Raw genomic sequence first — 23,050 nt, 5'->3', positions numbered from 1 at the left:
CCATAGGAATTCATTCGAGCGATCTGCGAGCGCCACCATTATCAATGTCCGTGCGGACGTCCGTACTTTACTTTCACTTTTATATTAGCGATTTAAAAGCCCTCGCTGTTCTCACACATCGATTAACCAGTGGGAAAATATCCTCACAGCCACATACATAATATGTTTATATATAAATACAATAGGCATACCTGATAAAAAAAAGTTTTATGTACTATGTTGATATCTTTTTGGACACAATAGGGCAGTATAGCCCTATGTATGATTTTTTTGTTTAACCAAATAGCACTAAATAGCCTGTTTTAAACTTTTTCATACTTCTTGAATTGAAAAAAATAATAAAATGGGTTTAGTTCTAATATTTGTATAATTTTATATAAAATTAAATGGTGTATAATTACATTTTAGAAAGATATAAGACATTTCCTGAATCTTTTTTTTTTTTTCAAACCACACAGCAGTGAAATGGTTAATCTCATCGGGAAGTCGTTCGTCCCGATGAGATCAATATGTGTACCGAGTTTCATATTATTACATGCAACCGTGTTTGATTTATGGACCAAGTTTTCGGATCCCATTCAAGGGGGCGCTGTTGAGCCCCCCTGCCACGCCCGGGTACCATCTTCAGCCCGGCCCTGATGGCCACAGGTTCTGACCCGTGTGCAAAGTTTCAAGAGTTTTCGAACATGTTAAGAGCCCCAAAAGTGCCCGAATAGTCGTAAGAAAAATAATAATAGAAAAAATGTATAATAATCCTAAGGAAAACAATAGGGCCTTCGCCTTTTCAAGGCTTGGGCCCTAATAAATAATCCTTAGGAAAACAGTAGGGCCTTCGCCCTTTCAGGGCTTGGGCCCTAAATATTTGTTAAATCCTTTAAGGGGAAAAAAAATCATTCATTCAGTATTATGAAAATTGAGACATACCTTCATTTTCAATGGTGTCCACTGCATTATTTACCAGTCGTATCACTGTCACTATGGAAGCTAGGACATAAACAAATGTAAAATGTCAGGCAACAATTGAATAAATGTTCAAGCACGTCAAACCAACATCAAACATTCAATGAAAACCTTACATAAGCATTTACATAAATCACTTGGTCTTGTTTGTAATCCTCCAGCGTTATGAAATCAGCTAAACAAAAGCAAGTGGACCTCTAATGTGTCAGTCACATCTATTTTGTACAGCAGAACTGATAATACACTACTGAGTCATAATAGCAATCGCGTTTGGAGAGCATATCAAAGGCAGATGGATTGTAATTACTGCTCTGACCTATTCAGGCTGTCACTTTGTTAAAGCAGGGTAGGGTTATCACTAATCCTCATGATTTCCTTTTGGAAAGATCACACAATGCAAGTCATCTTAATTAGGTGAATGGAATAATCTGTTACTTCTGCCTAATATTAGGTTACAATAATTATGGATGGTTGCGTGAGAGTGTATGTATGGTTCATGTGGTAATGTTGCATTTGTGTGTTTTTAATCAGGTAATTTAGGTATATACTGTAGATGTAGGAAGTGACCCAAAGTTGACCCTACTATCAGTCTGTCCCTCACTAAAAGCTATCGTATAGCTTTAGAAGACTTGTAATGTACTGCTTGAGGTTTACTGACTATTCAGTCAAACTTCACTTTTCGTGCCATTGACTTGCATTCAAATGCATTTGAATGCGGGACACCGGAAATGCAAGCTCATGCAAAGAAGTTTCGGATTTCGCTGGGTTCCAAAGTTCGAGTTTGGTGAACTCTGACCTCCGAATTCGTATTACGTGATCGATACGTCACGGGATGCCCTCTTAGCTTAATTAAAAGAATACAAACGTTTAGCAGTAAAGTGGAGTAGATTGTATGTTTTTACGTTTGTAATTTTTTTTTTTTATATGTTGAATTTATGTTTTTTAAAAAGATTGCCACAAAGTGGCCGTTGCAGTGTCCGTAGAAATTTTGTGTACTCTAAGAAGTGTTTGGAAGTTTTCCTCTCTGTCCTGGAGTTGCCACGCCCATTTTTCTATGCCACTCTATGCCATGCAGTTCACCACACCTTCAGCTAATTAGCCTCAATCAACCACAGACTTCATTAGGCAGCACCTGTACACAGCACTTTCCTTTTGTTCATGTCACATGGAGGAATCCTTGTGTGTTGCTGCTGGAAATGTCGTGTCTCCTTCCTTGTGTGCGTTATTGAACTATTTAAGTTCCATACGTTTCTCCTTTGATGGTATGTTAAGTTAATTATGAGAAAGTGAGCACGAATCTTGCATTCCTTTCAGTCTGTCTGTTTAAATGTACTGTTAGATTGTACAGTTCAACTTGGTTTATATTGCTCTTGTGACTGACAATGCCTATAAATACTCAAATGCACATTCTTACAACTACCAAAGTGAGTTTAAGTACGGGGCAGAGAATTTATATATTGACTTGGTTTGTAGGCTACTTACCTAATTTCCTGCATTCTAAGTTCCTGTACACATATTTGATTGTCATTCAAATGTATTGTGGGATTATGTAGCTAATTGAGCATATAAAAAGCTGACTAACACGGTTATGATTCCAACCTGTGTTCCCCTGTCTTGTGTGATCCTGGACTTTTATGTTATTTCCTGTCTTGCTCCATGTTTTGCAGTTCTTTGTAGGTTTCTTATTAACCACGCCCCCTAGTCATCTTGTTAAGCTTGTCTGCCTGTGTATACTGTATATAGCCCCATGTTTCACTTGTTCTGTCAGTCGTTGAATAGACATTCTCTGGTTTAGTGTGTTTCCTCCTGTTCTGTGTTTTCATTTTGTGTTCGACCTTTAATAAATCTAAGCCTGCACGTGGATCCGCTTCCCAGCCTGCTTCTTTACCCCTCAAATCATTACAAATATTACATTACGAAGACAAAGCTTACATAACAAACAGTGAGAAAACATCAACGCAAAGGGTTCATTCATTATGTTATCTAAATTGCTCTGTGGTTTATTCAGAAGCTTCAGTCTTGCCCTAATGATTTTTGTAGGATCATGTGGGGTTTGGACTGAAATGTACAGTATATTCTAGAGCCTAATATTTTGATGGTTACAGTACTAACTGAATGGTTAAAGCCTAATAGGAAAAAATGCCCTAAAGGAACAGTCCACCTTTAACACATTTGCTGAACTTTTCCAGAGTGGTGAGCTAAACTTCAAAAGTTCTTTAAGCAGTGGAGGTTTATTTCTTTGGAGGTTGTTTGGAGGGTATGTTAAGAACTTTGGGCCTCGCGATGCATGCATCTCACCATTGTCATCGCAGGAATCGGACTGGAAAGACCTGAGGGAGTGTGCCTCGCTGGTGCTGCTGTCGGAGAAGCAGGCGACGGCCTGTGCTGCATTTCCAGCTTCTGCAGAAGAGTACAACAGCAGATCTTTATACAGATCCATACATGTGCAAATACATGCATTTGTGCTATACATTCACACAATGTATGCAGTCATAACTACAGTACATGCAACAGGGATCAACAATAGCAATGGTCCAGGGCCATCGAGAGAGTTGCTGTCAATGTCTTGGTCATAATTTTCCAGCTAAAGTGTGTTTATGATTTTATAGCTGTCATACAGTAATATTAAAGCTGTACAAAATTGTTTAAATCTTTATTTTTGTAAAGAAATGTAAATATTAAAAAAATACAAAAAGTATTTGAATGTATTTTAAAAAAGTAATATTGTGAAGTAGTATTACTAATTAAAATAATAGTTTTTTTTATTGTAATGTATTTTAAAATGTTATGTATTCCTGTGATAGCAAAGCTGAATTTTCAGCATCATTACTCCAGTCTTCAGTGTCACGTGATCCTTCAGAAATCATTCTATTATGCTGATTTGGTGCTCAAGAAATATTTCATATTATTATTCATGTTGAAAACAGTTGTGCTGCTTAATATTTTTATTTTAAGATATATATATATTTTTTTTTGACAGGATTCTTTGATGAATAGAAAGTTGAACATCACATAACATTAATGTCTTTACTATCACTATGAACTTAAAAAAAAAAAAAAAAAAAACGCTGCTAAAATATTTTTGTCGTAGGGCCAGTGAAAATATTGCCATATCAAGTCTAAACGACTGGCGATTTGCATTCACCAAACAGACATCTAATATCCAAAATCAGACATGCACATATGCACTAATGAAACGGCATTGAAAGCTTAATGCTCTCAGTATACGCATACGGCATGCAGATCTTTCAAATCTGCTAAATTGAAAGAGCATAATATCCATCCTATATTCATCCCAGACGACACGCTGCTAAAGCTAGCAAACAGTTCGTGACAAATTAGTTTCTGCTTGAAGAAAACACTAACAAGACCAAGGTCATTCAATTTAGAACACAATGCCCAGAGAAAATCTGTGGATGCATGTAACACGGTTACACAAGCGGAAGTGTAATAATCGCCCTCACATGTACTAGCTGCCTACCTGCATGGCCAGACTGTTAAATATTTTATGAGGGAAAAAAGGCTCCTGTTGGCCTATTTCTACAGCACGGCTCCTGTTGGCTGCTACAGCATGGCAGATGCTTCTGATTACTATAAACTGGTTTGTTTTGAAACAATTTATGAGTCCCTGGTCAATTTTCAAGATAGAGCCAATTTGAAAATTCGCTTAATACGAAATCATAGAAAGGAGATTTGATTAAAACCCAGTTATTTTTCATACAGAAGTGGCCAAAAGTGATGTAAGGCCTTGAAAAATTAAGACATTCACCCTTTATTCACATATTATTAAAAATTTGTCACAGATTTTGTAAGCATATTGCGTAGTTGTGCTTGGAGTCAATTTTATTATTTGCCAAACTGTGTGGACATAACTCTTGGCCAGGCACAGGCACAAAAAAAAGAAAAAAAAAATGAACAAACACGAGAGAACCAAGGACATATTGATAACTGATTACGTTGTAGTCATTATATGCTTTTTCCTGTGAGCTTTTTGTTTTTCTATGCTTTTTTCGCATAGTAAAATAAAACCTGGAGCTGTAGTTTGCCTTTCTTTGCCAAATAATTTTGCCAGATAAACACCTTAACAAGTTTAGTGTTTTGTTCTTCCTTCATATTTAAAATAGTTGCAAAACATGAAATATTTTCCTCATATTCTGATGATTTCATTGAACTTGTAGGGTCATTAAAAACAAACATCCCCTCCTGCCATCAGTTTTGGCCACTACTGTATCTCATTGTTAAAGCATTATGCTTAACATTTATCATGTGGATGTTTTTGTTTGAATCATGCGGATAGACTCTAAATGCTTCACTACCTCCTTTTGTGTGAAAGCCTCATGTTATCTCTAAGGTAATTGCACTCCATCACACATTATTGTACGACGGATTTTGCGAATGGAGACCAGGGTGCATATGTATAATCTCATCCACACAAAGGCTGGCATTTAATTGGCCACGGGGAGTTATGGAGTCACGCTGAAATCGCTCTGGCTGCAGTTCTGTCAACCTCCGTTTGATCTGAGACGAGTGGAGTGTGTGTGTGCCACACCGTTACCCTCGGTTCTGTACGCTTCCCCTCCGTTCGCCTGATAACCTCTGTCTTCCCACTCCAGAGCTTGGACTCGATGCTCCATAATGTTGTCTTCATCTTCGTCCTCCTCGTCCTCTTCCCACGGTGGTTTGCGGATAGAACTGCGTTCGGACGGGTTTGGGGACATGGATGAGGGAAGATTGGGCGCCACGCTGCAGATGGCCACACCTCTCCGTGGCATCCCGAGGATGTGCGGCGGATCCGCCTGGAAGGTGCTCATCTGGGGAGGGCAGGCGAGGGTGGCCAGCCCTCCTTCTGCCTTCTCCGTTTCCCCCCGAGGGATTCCCTGGCAGCAGGGAAGCGTGTAGGCCGTAGGGCGCACCATGACCTGGGGTGGCCCTCCTGCGCTGTCGTTTCGGTAGAGGCTGGCACGATACTCGCCACTGACCCGGACGGCTTTGAACTCAATGCCCTCGGATCCCATGCCCGTCTTCTGCAGCATGTAGTTGGTCTCTGTGGAGATGCCCACCGCCTCCCCTCGGCTCCAGTCCTTCCGGAGAACTTTTTTACGGAACGCAGCAAGCAGGGTCAGCAGAACTAGCACCACGAAGAGTAACACGCCGATGCCGATGATCTCTCCCGGTCCGACGTATGACAGCGCCTCAGCCTGAGTGTCTGGACCGTCCAGAGACGGCTGCCCGCAGAACTGACCCTCGAAGCCCACGGTGCAGTTACAGTAGAAGGCCCCAAATGTGTTCACACAAGCCCCTCCGTTCTCACACTCCTCCCTCTCACATTCGTTTACATCCTCATCGCATCTGTGGACAGAAGGATTTGTTTGTGTTAGTAAGCTAGTATTTAATTCCCAACAGCCTATTTACTGTATACTGTGCAGTATACACTGCATACTATATATTAAAGGGATACTCCAATCAAAAAAATGAAAATTATCTCATCATTTACTTATACAGTGAGAGTTTTCAGAGTGAATTTTTAGCATCATTACTCCAGTCTTCATTGTCACATGATCCGTATCCCTAATATTTGGTGATCAAGAAACCTGTATTATGATCAAGGTTGAAAAAAGTTGTGCTGCTTAATATTTTTCTGTAAATCGGGATACAGTTTTTCTCAGGATTTTTTGATTATTCAAAAGAACAGCATTTATTTTATTTATTTATTTTTTGTAACAAATGTCTTTAACTCTTTGATCACTTTAATACATCCTTGCTGAAAAAAAGCATCATAGCACAGCAACTGCGCTCATTAAAATTACAAATGATTTACTTCTAGCATCTAACCAATGCTGTATCTCAATACTAGTTTTACTTGATCTTAGTGCTGCGTTCGACACAATAGATCATAACATACTCTTAGATCGACAACAAAATTACACGGGTATTCAGGGACAGGCCTTAAGTTGGTTTAGATCATACCCATCAGACCGTTACAATTTTGTCTATTTAAACAGGGAAAAATCTACAATAGTGTCAGTAAATTATGGAGTGCCGCAAGGATCTGTGTTAGGCCCTCTGTTATTTTCAATAAATATGCTGCCACTTGGTAATGTTATAAGAAAACTTGGGATTAATTAAAGGAGTGTGTTAAAGATATTCTATTAAATTCAGTTAAGACAGGTATTACTTATTGGACCAAAAACCTGTACACAGAATCTCTTAGAATACAATTTGCATTTGGAAGGACGTACTGTTACTTCATCCTCTACAGTTTAAGACCTGGGTGTTATATTAGAAAGCAACTTGTCTTTCGATATATTACAAAAACAGCCTTCTTCCACCTCAGAAACATCGCTAAGCTACGGAACATGCTATCTGCTTCTGTTGCAGAAAATGTAGTTTCATGCATTCATGACCTCGAGACTAGATTACTGTAATGCTTTATTAGCTGGTTGTCCTGCATCCTCAATAAACAAGCTAAAATTAGTCCAAAATGCAGCTGCTAGAGTTCTTACCAGGTCAAGAAAATATGATCATATAACACCAATTTCATCATCTCTACACTGGCTACCCATTAAGTTTTGTATCAATTACAAAGTAGTGCTACTAACCTATAAGGCCCTAAATGGTTCAGCTCCTGTGTATTTAACCGATCTTCTATGACCCTACTATCCATCATGCTCTTAAAGATTACAAAACTCTGGACTTTTGGTAGTGCCTAGGATATCGAAGTCCACTAAAGGAGGGAGAGCGTTTTCAAATTTGGCTCCTAGACTCTGAGCCCCGAAGATCATCAGGAAGGCTATTCATCAGATGACGCAATCTCTGAATCTGCATGCACCAATGCTCAATTTCTATTGTATTGTAACCATTGTTCACAACTTGTAATAATTACTTTAATGTGCTCATTGTTTCTGCCTAAAATTTATAAATGATGTCAGCTAACTGCATGATTAGTATTGTCTTAGAACTGTACATTTCTGACATATGGACATTAGTTTTGACACAGTCGCCTCTGATAACAGATCACTCTAAATTGTAATAGACACATGCATTTTCTGTAAAGCTCCTTTGAAATGATATGTATTGTGAAAAACGCTATACAAATAAATGTGAATTGAATTCAATTAGAAGTGTTCATTTATTTTAAAAAAAACTTACTGAACTCAATCTTTCAATGGTAGTGTCGATATTCTGTCTAAACAGAAAAGGCATACATTGCACAGTATACAACAGTGGTTCTCAACCTTTTTTGGGCCAGCGCCCCCTATCCAATATCCAATATCCCCCCCCCCCCCCCCAACTAATGCCATGTTATGAGCGAGTCAAGCGAGCGAGAGTTAACAGATAAAAAATAAGTACAAAATTGTAATTTATTTATACAATTAAACTATACTCCACAGTGATTAACCCCCCCCCCCCCAAAAAAAAGCTATAAGTTGCATTGGCATAGCAATAGCAGTGTTTCAGGTTGTTTGTTAAATCTGTGGTGGGTGGTCCTTTGGCCTTCTAAGGGGGTTCAGGGGCATGCCCCCCTGTAAGAAAATTTTGTGCATTTTAATGTTAAATTCATCAATCTGGTGCACTTTGACAGTTCAAAATTAAAAGCTCCACCCATATTCAGTGTGCAAATTAAACAAAGGAAAATTCAAACCTCTTTTAGTTGTGTCTGTCTACATTACACTACTACATAATAGTTATAATATTAATCCCATGACAGTAATATATATTTGTAAAACAAATGTACTGAAAAATAAAGGACGGTCATTAAAGCGGTAATGTTTGCATGCAGGTTTTATTACTCATTTAGGAGAGTATTGCAAGAAGCTACTTACATTAACCTTACTTTCGAAAAATAAATACAATCCTGATTTTTCATGAAAAATTATGTTAGAATTGTAGGCCTAAAATACCTTGGTATCAGCTGGTTTTCATCAATGGCATAATTAATACAATTGATTTGGTTTGTCGTGATTAATTTGTGTTCATAATCAGTAAAAAAAAATAACAAGAATAAACACATATGATTAATTAAATTCAATTAAATTATTATTGTATTATTAATTATTTTTTAACTATCTTGAAACTATCCAAGCAGCGTTTCGCGCTCAGATGTGATGGCGGAATTATTACATTACCAAAATGTGAAAACAGAATATATTTAAATTATCCATCAAATTGTCATTTTCTCCTTACTGTCTTGCGAGTTAACAAAAAATTTCTGACCAGTAAATTACTTGGTGAACAAATAAAACATTTTGGCATTAGGCATTGAGGTTGATAATGACTAAAAATGTAAAAAAAAAAAAAAGTTTTACCTTATAAATAGAATTTAGTGTGAATGGGAACATGATTTATTGAAAAAAAGTGTTTCTTAAGTCAATACTTTTTAATGGCTTGTCAACTTTCCATTCCTCCGCTGCATGATTCTAGTCAGCGCTGGATTCTAGTCGTCAAAATACAACTCGTCAAAACTTCGCCAATCACAACAAGCATATCGGTGAGAACACTCATTTAAACAGCATACACACACCCAAACTTGACTGCACATCATATTTTTGACATTATTGGTACTGCTTTCAATGGTAATGCAATAGAAATGAACACAAAAAAAACTGCATAGTGCCTACCTACAACACTGACGGTGGACTTGCGGTCAGGAGTAGAGTGGACGAATGTTTTTTTTTTTTTTTTTTTTTGAGAGGCTGCTGTGCTGACGAATTTTTCTACGTGCACCATAGACGCGCACACACAATATGACCTCACGTTCTGCGCATATGTTTTACAACATAATTTAACATATAAATAGCCCACTTAAAGTGTTTATTACAAATAAATTATTAAATGCTTAAAATGAATAAAAGTAAATGAACAAATATTTGCGTTATATTTAAACTCATGAACGCCCCCCATTAACACCTGAACGCCCCCCTTTCAAAAATCTTGCTTCCAACGCCCCCTGTTGTTCTCTGAACGCCCCCGTTGAGAACCACTAGTATACAATATAGGCTACTACTTCACACACTAAAAAAAGCATGAATAACAACTACTATGCTATTCTGAACATAGCATTAGTGTTTCTCTCATTATCTGATTGGTTCTCAGAAGCAGAGAGAGAGAGGTTTTTTGCTGCCTTTAAAGATTCATACATTTTCACATTTAGCAGAACTCTAATTCCCAACTGTGCTGCAAACAGCAAATATGTGAAGATCTGCTGTTCAGAGACCTCTTTACATGTACTCTAAGTGCGAGAAAGTTCAACGAATTTCTCAAGTGAGCATAATAGAACATAATGAGGGTTGTTTGTAATTGCGTAACATAATGACACAGCTGGAAATGCAGAGAAAGTAGTTATATAAAGCAATTAGGTTACTTTCTCTCTACAATATAAAATGACATTTTTAAGGAAAAAGGCACAGTTCACAGTATCCAATTTTTCTCAGTCAGTTTTGTTCAGGTGCAGGTTTAGGTTTGCTTAAAGAAACAACAGCATCATCTAGTGGAGAAATAACTCCAATTCATCTCATATTGAAAAAAAAAGAAAAGAATTATCATAGCACAAAGAAATTAGAGAAGCAGCCTTAATGAGATTTCAGTGATGGATTGCTCTACAATCTGTTCTTTATTTATTAAATGATTTTAGTAATTAGTGATAAAGGTCTAATTAACACAAGTAAATAACATACCCATTTTACAGTGTCACGCATTTATTGTACCAGTAGTTTAAACAATCAAGGAAAACAGCAGGTGAACACTAAGGATAATGACTTTCAGAAGAGTGTAATTAAAGTGAGCTGCGGGTTACCTGCTCTCTACAACACAATTCTGCTCAAATGCAAGACAGTCTTACCAAACATTATTTCAGAAGAAACACAATTTAACTTTTGTTTCGCTTTTGTTTAATGAGATAAACATAAATATCACAATCACATCCAAAGAATTCTAACTAAAAGCAATTTAACAAACAAAGATATAATATTATTAGCAAAATTGTAATTATGTTTTTGATTGTAAAAAGACAAAAAAGGCAAAAGACTTTAAAAATAAAACAGCTTTTAATGTTTACCAATCATGGAAAATAAAGTCCACACAGACTTTCAGATTTGATCAATTATATATATTTAGATGTTTTAAATCTATATTAATACATATTTTATTGGTCTTAGATCATATCTCATGAAAACTATTTGGTGATTAAAACATTATTGGTAGACATTAATAACATATTAAGATTTATATTTATATGATATATATATATATATATTCACACTGTATATTATTCTTAAAATGCTATCGTCTACCTATCATGTTTTTAAAATGAAACCTAAAATGAAACATGAAGTTTTCAGTATTTTAGAAAGATTTAAAAGACTTCTCACTCACCAGGTGGTTTTATTGTATTGGACACATAATTTATAACCTCTTAAAAAATATATAGTTCAAGGTATTATATAGTTCAAAATGGTTGACATGATCTATTGGGTTACTCGAATAAAAAATATGCATTATGATATTAAAATATATTTAAAACATGTACATATTTATAAATATGAGGACTGAGGACTTTATATTTTCCCTTTTAGGTCTCATATATTTGGAATTAACGGTATGTGGTGTGGCAATTTGAAAAGGTCTGAAATGTACGCAAGATTATTGGTAACTGGTTACAAATCACAAATAGTACATTGTGAAATAAAATGTCTTACATGAGTCCTGTGAAGCCTTTGAGGCAGCCGCAGAGGAAAGTTTTCCCCACAGCCTTACAATCACCCCCGTTCAGACAAGGTGAGGGCACGCAGGATGACATCTCCACCTCACACCGAGACCCCGTGAACTGTGGCAGGCAGCTGCAGGAGAAATCTGAGGACAAACGCAGAACCAAGACTTAGAAGTCAAAGCTAATCTGAACAACTCTACTTAGTGTTATGTGCGCTTTCTATTTCTCACCACCAGAGGGCAGCTTTACACAAGAAGCTCCATTCTGGCACGGCCCTCCGAGGCACGGATCAGGAAATAAAACACATCCCAGCTTCACGTCACTCAGCCCGGCAACCTCTGCGTACCGGCTCCTCTTATTTTGTAAAGGGAGTTCATTCCCGTTGAGCATGACGGACCCGAGGCACCCTTGAAAGCCTTCTTGAGCCCGTGGGGGCCTCTGCCCACCTCTGCCCACTGGTCTGTGAAACACCTGAGCCCCGAAGAATAGCGTTCCGTCTGCAGCCAGGGGCCATATGAGGACAGGGGCCCGTGCAGAACGCCGGCGCTCCACATAACTGTCGTCCAGAGAAAGGAGAGTGTAGTTACTGGTGAGTTCCAGGGTCACGGTGTGCCAGGACCCGTCATTGATCGGACGACCGGAGATACCCAAGATGTCCAGTCTGTTGTCACAGTCCATCTGAAACCACAGACGCCCTTCCTCTATCTGAACAAACACAGACACACAAGCACTCACTTGAGCAAACACAATCGGGCAAATCCAAATTAAGTTTTTGCAGCTATGAAGATGATTAGGAGTCTTTCATTGCTCCCTTTGCCAAGCATGTTCCACATTGCTACATTATGATACGCAATGTTGATTTTTGCATTACAGTAAAATGTGGGGTGAAAATGTGCTTAAGCGACAAGAAATGCATTTATAAATATAGTGTGTGTGTGTGTGTGTGTGTGTGTGTATGTTTTCACATCTTACCTTGAGAAGTGTGCAGGGGTCAGCGCGTGTGTACATGATGATTCCTTGGCTCTGCAGCGTTCTGATTCTCAAGCCCAGCTTCATGTCTCCGCACTTATCACTGTCCGTCACTCTGTATTTGATGTAACTGTTCCCTGCAAAACTCAAAGATGTCTGGCCTACCAGCACAGGCATAGAAATCAATCAGTCCAAGTAAAAGCAACACAAAAAAATCTATTTACTGTATACATATTTTCACAAAAGATACAGAAGTGTTTGACCTCAACAATGTGCACTAAAAATGTAACTTAAATATATGTTTGACACACCCATAGGATATTCCATAAGAGAGAGACGTTATTTGAAAGGAAATGAATGTTGATATAAGTTTTGCCCGCTATATCAAGCTAAAGGAAAATAAATTCAGAAAGGATTTTTGTTGTTGTTGTAATGACACAGTTTCTAACTTGGAACTGCTTAAGGGGCTCGAAATAAAAAATTCTATATGGTATCACTTGTATTATATCATGCTAAACACTTTCCCCAGAGTTTTTGTTTGTTTGTTTTTAATGCCATGCCAGCTTCAGTGACTATTTTCATGGAGAGAAAAATGTATGGTAAAACTATATCAGGTGTTTACAATTTATTTTTGCTAAAAACTCTAAAACTATATTTGGTTTAACTTTGTTAAAAATGTCTTCAAACGAGTTAACTGAATAAAAAAGGTTTCTCACAGGGTTAAAACCAGCACGATGTAATAAAACATGCTTCAATGACAAAGAGTTTTGAAAGAATAAACATTTTGGTAGGTCTTCTCCTCGTATTAAAAACGTATGTGTCATCCTGGAATGGCCTCACTTTCCCCAGAGAAAAAGAATGTTTAAATTAGAGCCAACGGTTCACTTTGCATATATATATATATATGCACATATATATATATATATATATATATATATATATATGCACACATCAATCTCTATACTCTTTCAAATGAATACAAATACATTATGCAGTAACAAAGGAAAGCAGTTTCATTTCTCTCTTGTATGATTTAAAATTTGGTATGGGCAGTAGGAAAATCTAATATTTAAATAAAATGCACCTGATTTTTTAAGAAAATATTTATTAGGTAAAACTATTCCCTTTACAGTTATGAAATTAATATAGTTTCAAATAAATATATGTACAATGAAAATCAGTGAGAAATATTTCTTTGTAATATTTCCAGGACAGTATATACATAGCTTTTTAAAAAAACAGATTTTCCAATGCTATTAATGCATTTGCCATCACTATTAAATATTTTAACTACTTCCTTTAGCGTATATGCAGCAACTAAACACGTGACAAACACTTAAATATTTATCAGCTCACAACTCACGGTTACATTCTACGTGTTAAAAGTGTTGCTAACCCCCTTTTTGAAATATGAAATGCTGCTTTAGCCAGGGTCAAAAGTGGCCTTAAGCCAGAGTTTAAAAATGAGCAGCGTGAAAACATATTTGAGTCTAACCTGCGCATTTGTCGAGCGTGTCAGGCAGACACTGACAGAGAGAGGGCGCTGTGGGGCTGCTGCGCACACACTGCATGTCTGACGGACACTTTTGGCCATCACAAAGCTCTAGTGAAGATGGACACATTCCTCCTACAATGGGCACAAAAGAAAGAAAGCAAGCAAATGGATATTCTGCGACTCAAGCCACTGTTTGAATTTAATCAACCAGGATAAATAATGCATACTATGAAATGCATCCTAGAATAAATATTTGAATTAGTTAAGCCCGTTTTATCATTGGAGACTGCAGCAGAGCTCTAACCCGGGCATGTGCAGATCTCTTTGTTGCTGAAGCGTGGAGACACAAAGCTCACTCTGGAGGTGGTGTAGGTGACCAAGCCGATGGGATCGAGACTGAGGGTGAGCTCACAGACTCTCTCGTCGCACTCAAGCTCCCCTGAGCAGCTCTGATCCAGGATGTTGACCACCCGCAGCGCTCCCTTTAGTAAACCCTTCACCTCTTCCAGCTTGAGAGCCAGTTCCCCTGGGCCCACAAAACCCCCATCCGGAGTCTCCATGGCAAGAAGCACCTCCAGCTGACCGGAGCGACTCAGTGGCTGCACTCCCAAGATGTGGAGGGGGTCTGGCCCGTCAATAACACCCGTCCCATCACCAGCCAGTGAGCTACGGAGCACCTTCTTCAGGTCTTCCATGTAAACACCCACAAAATCCTCAGGGGTCAGGTCTTGGAAACGCAGAGTCACTGCATTCTGCACCATCTCATCTGTGGCTTGCTCCACCTGGACACTAACAGCCACTGTTACAGAAAACCGCCCATCACTGACTGTAGCGTTTAGGGAGTACCTGGAAGAAAACACATGGTGTTACAGATACAGACAAGGTCATTATCGTAAACTAAAACAAACTAATAAAAACGTTTCTTTCTTGGCCTTTTTGACTTTGTTCGGATACAGACACAGTACAGTTCTGAGTAAGGACAGGAAGTGAAAAAAGAGAGGGGGGGGGCATTTAAACACTATTAAAACGACACTATTAAAAACATTTCTGTTAGTTGAAATAAAGCTGGAATAAAATAGAATATAAATATTAGTTGAAAAACTTAAACTAAATGCAAATTAGAAATGTTGCATTGGCAATAAACTGAAATAAATGTAAGTTTAGGCACTAAAATTATTTGGAAATGTATAAAAACTAAAACTGTAAAAAAAAAAAAAAAAAAAAAAAACCTAAATAGCAATATTTTTTTTTTTAATTTTAAAAGCACAATTAAATCACTAAGAATTAAACTAAAAGTAACATGTTAACTAAAAATATATTAAAAGTAACATGTAAACTAAAAATATAAAGTAAAAGCAAATTCAAAATAACACAACTATAAAAAAAAACTCAAATAAAACCTAAAATAACACTGGTTACTGATTATTATGAAGCAAATTTGCAGTTTCCCAAGCACAAAAACATATGTAGAAATTATCCAATAATATTATGATTTCAGTTTATATCTGAATCTGCTAATTAACCAATTTATTGCACTGAAGAAAGAGAGTTTCAAGCCATTTATTTGAATAGGTGTTTTTTTAACTACCAGCACTTTTAATTGGTTTATTTTTATTAAAACTAAATTTAATTTGGTTATACAAGTTCACAAATAGTCTGATAAACTATTCACAATGCAAACATTTTTAAATGTCTAGATTTGGTTGTTTTATGCTTGAGAAAATTAATTATTACTTAAACTATGAAATTGTAAACAGAGTGAAATAAACTTTTCAATGTGAAAATGATCTATGTTATATCGAATTACACAAATATTGACAGTGCCATACCTCTCCTTGAACTGCCACCTTAACGTGGTGGAGGGGTTTGAGTACCCAAACGACCCTAGGAGCTATGTTGTCCGGGGCTATATGCGCCTGGTAGGGTCTCCCAAGGCAAACAGGTCCTAGGCGACGGGTCAGACTAAGAGCGGTTCAAAAAACCCTTATAAGCAAAATGAAATCGAGGACCGTGACGTCGCCCGGTATGGCGCAGCCGGGGCCCCACCCTGGAGCCAGGCCCGGGGTTGGGGCTCGTATGCGAATGCCTGGTGGCCGGGCCTCCTCTCACAGGGTCCGGCCGGGCTCAGCTTGAAGGAGCACGTGGGGCCGCCTTCCCGTGGGCTCACCACCTACAGGAGGAACCGTAAGGGGCCGGTGCTGAGAGGATCGGGCGGCAGTCGAAGGCGGGGGCCTCGACAACCCGATCCCTGGATACGGAAACTAGCTCTAGGGACGTGGAACGTCACCTCGTTGGCAGGGAAGGAGCCTGAGATTGTGCGTGAGGTTGAGAGGTTCCGACTAGAGATAGTCGGATCACCTCTACGCACGGCTTGGGCTCTGGAACCACACTCCTTGAGAGAGGATGGACTCTTCACCACTCTGGAGTTGGCCATGGTGAGAGGCGGCGGGCTGGTGTGGGTTTGCTTATAGCCCCCCAGCTCAGCCGACATGTGTTGGAGTTTACCCCGGTGAACGAGAGGGTCGTTTCCCTGTGCCTACGGGTCGGGGATAGGTCTCTCAATGTCGTGTGTGCCTAAGGGCCAAACGGCAGTGCAGAGTACCCGGCCTTCTTGGGGTCTCTGGGAGGGGTGCTGGAAAGTGCTCCGACTGGGGACTCCGTCGTTCTACTGGGGGACTTCAACGCCCACGTGGGCAACGACAGTGACACCTGGAGGGGCGTGATTGGGAGGAACGGCCCCCCTGACCTGAACCCGAGCGGTGTTTAGTTATTGGACTTCTGTGCTAGTTACAGTTTGTCCATAACGAACACCATGTTCAAGCACAAGGGTGTCCATCAGTGCATGTGGCACCAGGACACCCTAGGCCGTAGGTCGATGATTGACTTTGTGGTCGTTTCATCTGACCTGTGGCCGTATATCTTGGACACTCGGGTGAAGAGAGGGACGGAGCTGTCAACTGATCACCACCTGGTGGTGAGTTGGATCCGATGGTGGGGAAGGAAGCTGGACAGACTCGGCAGACCCAAGCGTACTGTAAGGGTCTGCTGGGAACGTTTGGCCGAGTCTCCTTTCAGAGATATCTTCAACTCCCACCTCCGGCAGAGCCTCGACCGGATCCCGAGGGAGGCTGGAGATATTGAGTCCGAGTGGACCATGTTCTCCACCTCCATTGTCGAAGCGGCCGCTCGGAGCTGTGGCCGTAAGGTCTCCGGTGCCTGTTGAGGCGGCAATCCCCGAACCCGGTGGCGGACACCGGGAGTAAAGGATGCCGTCAAGCTGAAGGAGTCCTATCGGGCCTGGTTGGCTTGTGGAACTCCTGAGGCAGCTGACGGGTACAGACAGGCCAAGCGAACTGCAGCCTGGAGGGTGGTTGTGGAGGCAAAAACTCGGGCCTGGGAGGAGTTCGGTGAGGCCATGGAGAAGGACTATCGGCTGGCCTCGAAGAGATTCTGGCAAACTGTCCGTTGCCTCATGAGAGGGAAGCAGTGCCCTAGCAACGCTGTTTACAGTGGAGGTGGGCAGCTGTTGACCTCAACTGGGGATGTCGTCGGACGGTGGAAGGAATACTTCCGAGGATCTCCTCAATCCCGCCGTCACGTCTTCCATTGAGGAAGCAGAGGCTGAGGGCTCAGAGGTGGACTCGTCCATCACCCTAGCTGAAGTCACCGAGGTAATCAAGAAACTTGAGATCCGGATGAGGATGAGATCCGCCCTGAGTACCTCAAGTCTCTGGATGTTGTGGGGCTGTCTTGGCTGACACGCCTATGCAGCATCGCGTGGCGGTCGGGGACAGTGCCTCTGGGATGGCAGACTGGGGTGGTGGTCCCTCTTTTTAAGAAGGGGGACCGGAGGGTATGTTCCAACTACAGGGGGAATCACACTTCTCAGCCTCCCTGGGAAAGTCTATGCCAGGGTACTGGAGAGGAGAATATGGCCGATAGTGGAACCTTGGATTCAGGAGGAACAGTGCGGTTTTCATCCAGGCCGTGCTCCGGGAGTATAGGGTCCGGGGTCCTTTGCTAAGGGCTGTCCGGTCCCTGTACGACCGAAGCAGGAGCTTGGTTCGCATTGCCGGCAGTAAGTCAGACTTCTTTCCGGTGCATGTTGTACTCTGGCAGGGCTGCCCTTTGTCGCTGGTTCTGTTCATAATTTTTATGGACAGAATTTCTAGGCACAGCCAGGGGCCGGAGGGTGTCAGGTTTAGGGACCACACGATTTCGTCTCTGCTCTTTGCGGATGATGTTGTCGTGTTGGCCCTTTCAGACCAGGACCTTCAGCATGCACTGGGACGGTTTGCAGCCGAGTTTGAAGCGGCTGGGATGAGAATCAGCACCTCCAAATCCGAGGCCATGGTCCTCAGTCGGAAAAGGGTGGCTTGCCCACTTCAGGTTGGTGGAGAGTTCCTGCCTCAAGTGGAGGAGTTTAAGTATCTTGGGGTTTTGTTCACGAGTGAGGGAAGGATGGAACGGGAGATTGACAGACAGATCGGTGCAGCTTCTGCAGTAATGCGGTCGATGTACCAGTCTGTCGTGGTGAAGAAGGAGCTGAGCCGCAAGGCTAAGCTCTCGATTTACCGGTCAATCTACGTTCCTACTCTCACCTATGGTCATGAGCTTTGGGTCATGACCGAAAGGACAAGATCCCGGATACAGGCGGCCGAAATTAGCTTTCTCCGCAGGGTGGCCGGGCGATCCCTTAGAGATAGGGTGAGAAGCTCGGTCACTCGGGAGGAGCTCAGTGTAGAGCCGCTGCTCCTCCACATCGAGAGGGGTCAGCTGAGGTGGCTCGGGCATCTGTTCCCGGATGCCTCCTGGACGCCTTCCCGGGGAGGTGTTCCGGGCACGTCCCACTGGGAGGAGACCCCGGGAAGACCTAGGACACGTTGGAGGGACTATGTCTCCCGGCTGGCCTGGGAACGCCTCGGTGTCCCCCCGGAAGAGCTGGAGGAAGTGTCTAGGGAGAGGGAAGTCTAAGCATCTCTGCTTAGACTGCTGCCCCCGCGACCCGGCCCCGGATACGCGGAAGAAGATGGATGAATGGATGGATGGATAGCTGTCATTAACACCACATTCGACAATTTTGCACCAATAGTTTTTCCCCCCAATAGAAAAAATAGATTGGTAACACTTTACAATAAGGTCTTATTTTACGAACTATAAGCAATATATTTTTACAGCATTTAATGTTGGTTAATATAAATGTTAATGTTAACTAATGTTAACAGATAAGACTTTTGACCTTGAAATGTTATGTTAAATGTTGAGATTAACATTAACTAAGATTAGTGAATGCTGTACAAGTATTGTTCTTTATCATGATAACTAATGTTAACAAATTAAACCTTATCGTCAAGTGTTATACTAAATTGTTTTCTTGATTTACAATCAAGCTGTAAATTTGTGAAATAATGCAACAAAGCCTGAAAAATACTAATTATTAATTAGCTGTCTTCATAAATGCTAGCAATAAAGCTGTACGATTTGCATTAGCTACTCATGTTTGAGGACATGCAGGGCTATTTAAACTTTAAATAAAACAAACTAGTGAGAGTTTATTTTTATATCAAGGTCAACAAGGCGACAAGTGCCCATTATTGAAGAAAAACACACTTGACTTAAGGTTGTTTCGAATTAAGGTTACATTTAATTTACCTTCCAGGCTCCAGGCCATTTAGTGCCACAATCTTCCCGTCCTGTCTGTTGATTTTGAAAAGACTCTTTGTTTGTGGTCTCTGACTGAAAGAAAGAACATCATTCTCGTCTCGGTCTGTGGCATAGATCTTCCCTATAATCCCGCCAGGAAACACATCTGCTGCCATGACAATGTTGATTTCCAGTGGGAAGGCCACAGGTTTGAAGAGGCTGTCTCCGATGACACGCACAAACACAAAGGATGTGGAGGACAGACGAGGCTTCCCAGAGTCACGCACCTTGTTGACAAGGACAAAAACACATTGTACAATTTTAAAGCTTCAAACTAAAGAAATATATTCAATCCCTTAGAAATGTCACTACAGCTACATGAGTGTTTCTTTAACTACAGGCACTGTTGCAGAGATTTTTCTTTATGATACATGAAGGTTACATTAAGATTGTCTAGGTACATTTTCCATCCATCCATCCAGATTTTGTTGTTTTAAATCCTTCCCTTAAACCCAGACTGTTGTCTTAAAATCAATCAAAAAAATATTAATTACATTTAAAACCAAAACAATCTAAACAAGAGTTAAATAAATATAAACCATTTCTATTAACTATTAACAGTGTCGGTGAAGAGCATACATTATATGAAATACAAGACCTGTGATATGTGGGGAAAAAAGGTAAAAATCAAGGTAAATATCACTTGTGGGTCCGTGAACCTTCTGTTAATTTGATTTTAATTAGATTTTCTACTCAAAACAAAAAACAAACCGTTTCTCATTTCTCTTTATTTCTTTTTGTTTAAGAAACGTAAAAATATTTTTTTTCGTATTTTTGGTTCATGGGTAAAAAATGACTTTATGCTTTAATATTTGTTTTGAATGTGTGGGCAGCCATGAAACGCCACTTTAGTCTACTGTCCCCCGTCTTCTATACTACATGGTATACGCAGCAACCGTGAGCTCAGTTCATTTTCTATAGAAGATACATGGCAAGCGAGCCAAGTTTGTTCACGAGAACTACTAGCTGCGCTTACAAGAAAGAAAGAAAAAATCTATATTTTCACGGCTGATGCATGTTATTGACAAATCAGAGTTGATTTTATTCACAACAATAATATGGCGTTTGGCTTTATGTGATCTAAAACAACATGGAGGAACATTTTATTCTCAAAAAGCCTATTTAAGAAAACCCCCAGATGCAACATGTTTTCACTCGCTATTATAAGCAAAATATTTTTATTTAGTAATAACATTATTTGTGTTTCATGGTAAAAACCAAACCCCACATAAAAATAACTAATATTATTTATAATAAAACTCAGTAATTATGGAATTACTTTTTTTAATTATAAGCGAGATCATGTTAATGCCTTACTGTCGCTATTCCAGATCATTCAAGTCCTGCATCAATTCAGTCTTCCACGTAGGATATAGTTTGGGAAAAGCCAAACTAGTAAAATGTGTACAAGTTTAATTTAAAAATAGCTCTTTCACTAATGTAAGTAACTCATCAGAAATTATCTCCTCTGCTGAATCAAGTCACATTCTTCCTCTGAGGCAGACTCAATTCAATGCTTATACCTTACAGCGTGAATTATTCCAAAAACAATGAAAAGTAGCCTATTTAGTAACCTGATGAAGCTAGGTGCTTTGTTTTATCGAGGTGATTATGGATGATTATCATATGAATAGCTTGCACTTTGTGTGTGAAAATGAGCTCAGACAAGATCGATTGTACATGTCAGATGTTTTGTCAGATGTCACATGTTTTGTCTGTGAGGCAAGTATTTGCTGAGTTTCGGTTTATTTTTGTGACACGTTTCAGAAAGTTGTTCACAGAGAGAGATGGCAGAAGTAGACAGTAGACAGTTTTGAATGATGTCTTACTCTTATCTGTATGACTAAAAATGATGGAGTATTTTAAGTTCTTTCCGCTGTTATCAAGAAACAATGCAAGGAATCGCACCGGTGCTCTGCCGACCAGAGAAGTTTGTTGTTGTGCTGTAAACGAGATGTATATTGACAAGAAATATAAGCAACAGTCAAACAGTATGAAGAAATGTTATTGTAACAAATTTGCAGAGCAGTACGCTACATTAGATGAACTCTTATTCTGCATGATGGGACAGACATTAGGCTATACAGAAGACAGGATGAGTTGAAAAGGTGTGTCTCAGGACCACCCATGCATGCAAAACAAATATTAAACCATAATCTCCTTTTTTTACCCATGAATAAAATCTAGCTTCATTTTAATTTTTCCGTTTCTTAAACAAAAGGGGAAAATAAAAAAAATCAAACCATTTCTCATTTCTCTTTATTTCTTTTTAAGTAGAAAATCAAATTACCAAAAGGTACACAGACCCTTGTGAAGAAAATATTGTTATTGTGTGTCATTCCTAATACAATTATAATTTGGTCAAATAATGTGGTATTTGTTTTGTTAAATTATTTATAATTCATTATTTAGAACATATAAAATGAGTTATGAAATGAACCTTAGAAAAGTCATTCCAGAAAAGTGTTTAAATTGCTCAAGTGCTCATAGTTGAAGAAACACCCACATGTGATTTCAGTCATTCTGAACCCACTTTTAAAGTCGGCATGAAATTAAAATTGACATCTTTTTTTTATTTTTTTTATGGAATATTAAAGTACTTATTATAAATGATTTATCTGTGCATATCTTTTTTTATTATTATTCATGTGCCCTCATTATCTTTAATCAAAATAACTTTCCCTCCCTCGTGCAGCGACATCTCTTCTCTGATGATGTTTACTGGCGTGAGGGCAGGACAACCTGTCACTCACATGACATCACAGCAATAGCAAACCACAACCATCCAATCAATTCAAGAACAAATTCAAGTCCCACTCAAAAAATGTTCTTGCTCGAGAAGCCGTTTCACATCACAATAAGGAAGAAAAGGCTATCCCAACTTCCGTTTCATGTTGACTGTTACGACCCTAAAGGTGATGATACACGGGGCAACTTTTTGGGCAATGTTGCTGTCAACGGGCAACCAGATGAGACACAGGGCCCACGACCGATCTAAATTATCCAGATAGAAATGTATTGCCCATTTTCAATGGGAAAGTGCCCAAGCAACAATCGCTCGGCAAGATTGCCCAGCAACATTGCTCAAAAAGTTGCCCTGTGTATCATCACCTTAAGGGTCATGTGTTTGGTTTGGGGTGTGTTCCTTTTCTCTCTCAGGTAGTGGCCCCTCCCCCCATGTCTCGGCTGTATGAGTGAGTGGCAGCAGGTGTGCCTGA

The 23,050-nt window shown here is 39.7% G+C and overlaps 1 protein-coding gene across 1 annotated transcript in view; it reads right to left on the bottom strand.

Annotated features, from left to right (window-relative positions):
- The window catches only part of LOC130082847 (protocadherin Fat 3), a 70,822-nt gene that overhangs the window by 12,209 nt on the left and 35,563 nt on the right, over nt 1–23,050 (bottom strand). The window contains exons 20-28 of the mRNA XM_056247750.1: nt 19,782–20,059; nt 14,434–14,975; nt 14,130–14,261; nt 12,638–12,795; nt 11,896–12,370; nt 11,655–11,808; nt 5,516–6,309; nt 3,259–3,360; nt 925–984 (exon numbers count right to left, since the gene is read on the bottom strand). Coding sequence (XP_056103725.1) covers nt 925–984; nt 3,259–3,360; nt 5,516–6,309; nt 11,655–11,808; nt 11,896–12,370; nt 12,638–12,795; nt 14,130–14,261; nt 14,434–14,975; nt 19,782–20,059 — 2,695 coding nt within the window. The remainder of the gene's footprint in view (nt 1–924; nt 985–3,258; nt 3,361–5,515; nt 6,310–11,654; nt 11,809–11,895; nt 12,371–12,637; nt 12,796–14,129; nt 14,262–14,433; nt 14,976–19,781; nt 20,060–23,050) is intronic.

This window comes from Rhinichthys klamathensis, unplaced genomic scaffold (genome assembly GCF_029890125.1).
Source record: "Rhinichthys klamathensis goyatoka isolate OS25496 unplaced genomic scaffold, OSU_Roscu_1.1 h1tg000050l_1, whole genome shotgun sequence".
In the NCBI taxonomy this organism is placed as follows: Eukaryota; Metazoa; Chordata; class Actinopteri; order Cypriniformes; family Leuciscidae; genus Rhinichthys; species Rhinichthys klamathensis.
Note: the sequence above shows the minus strand (reverse complement) of the source record. Positions and strands in the feature narration are given on the sequence as shown.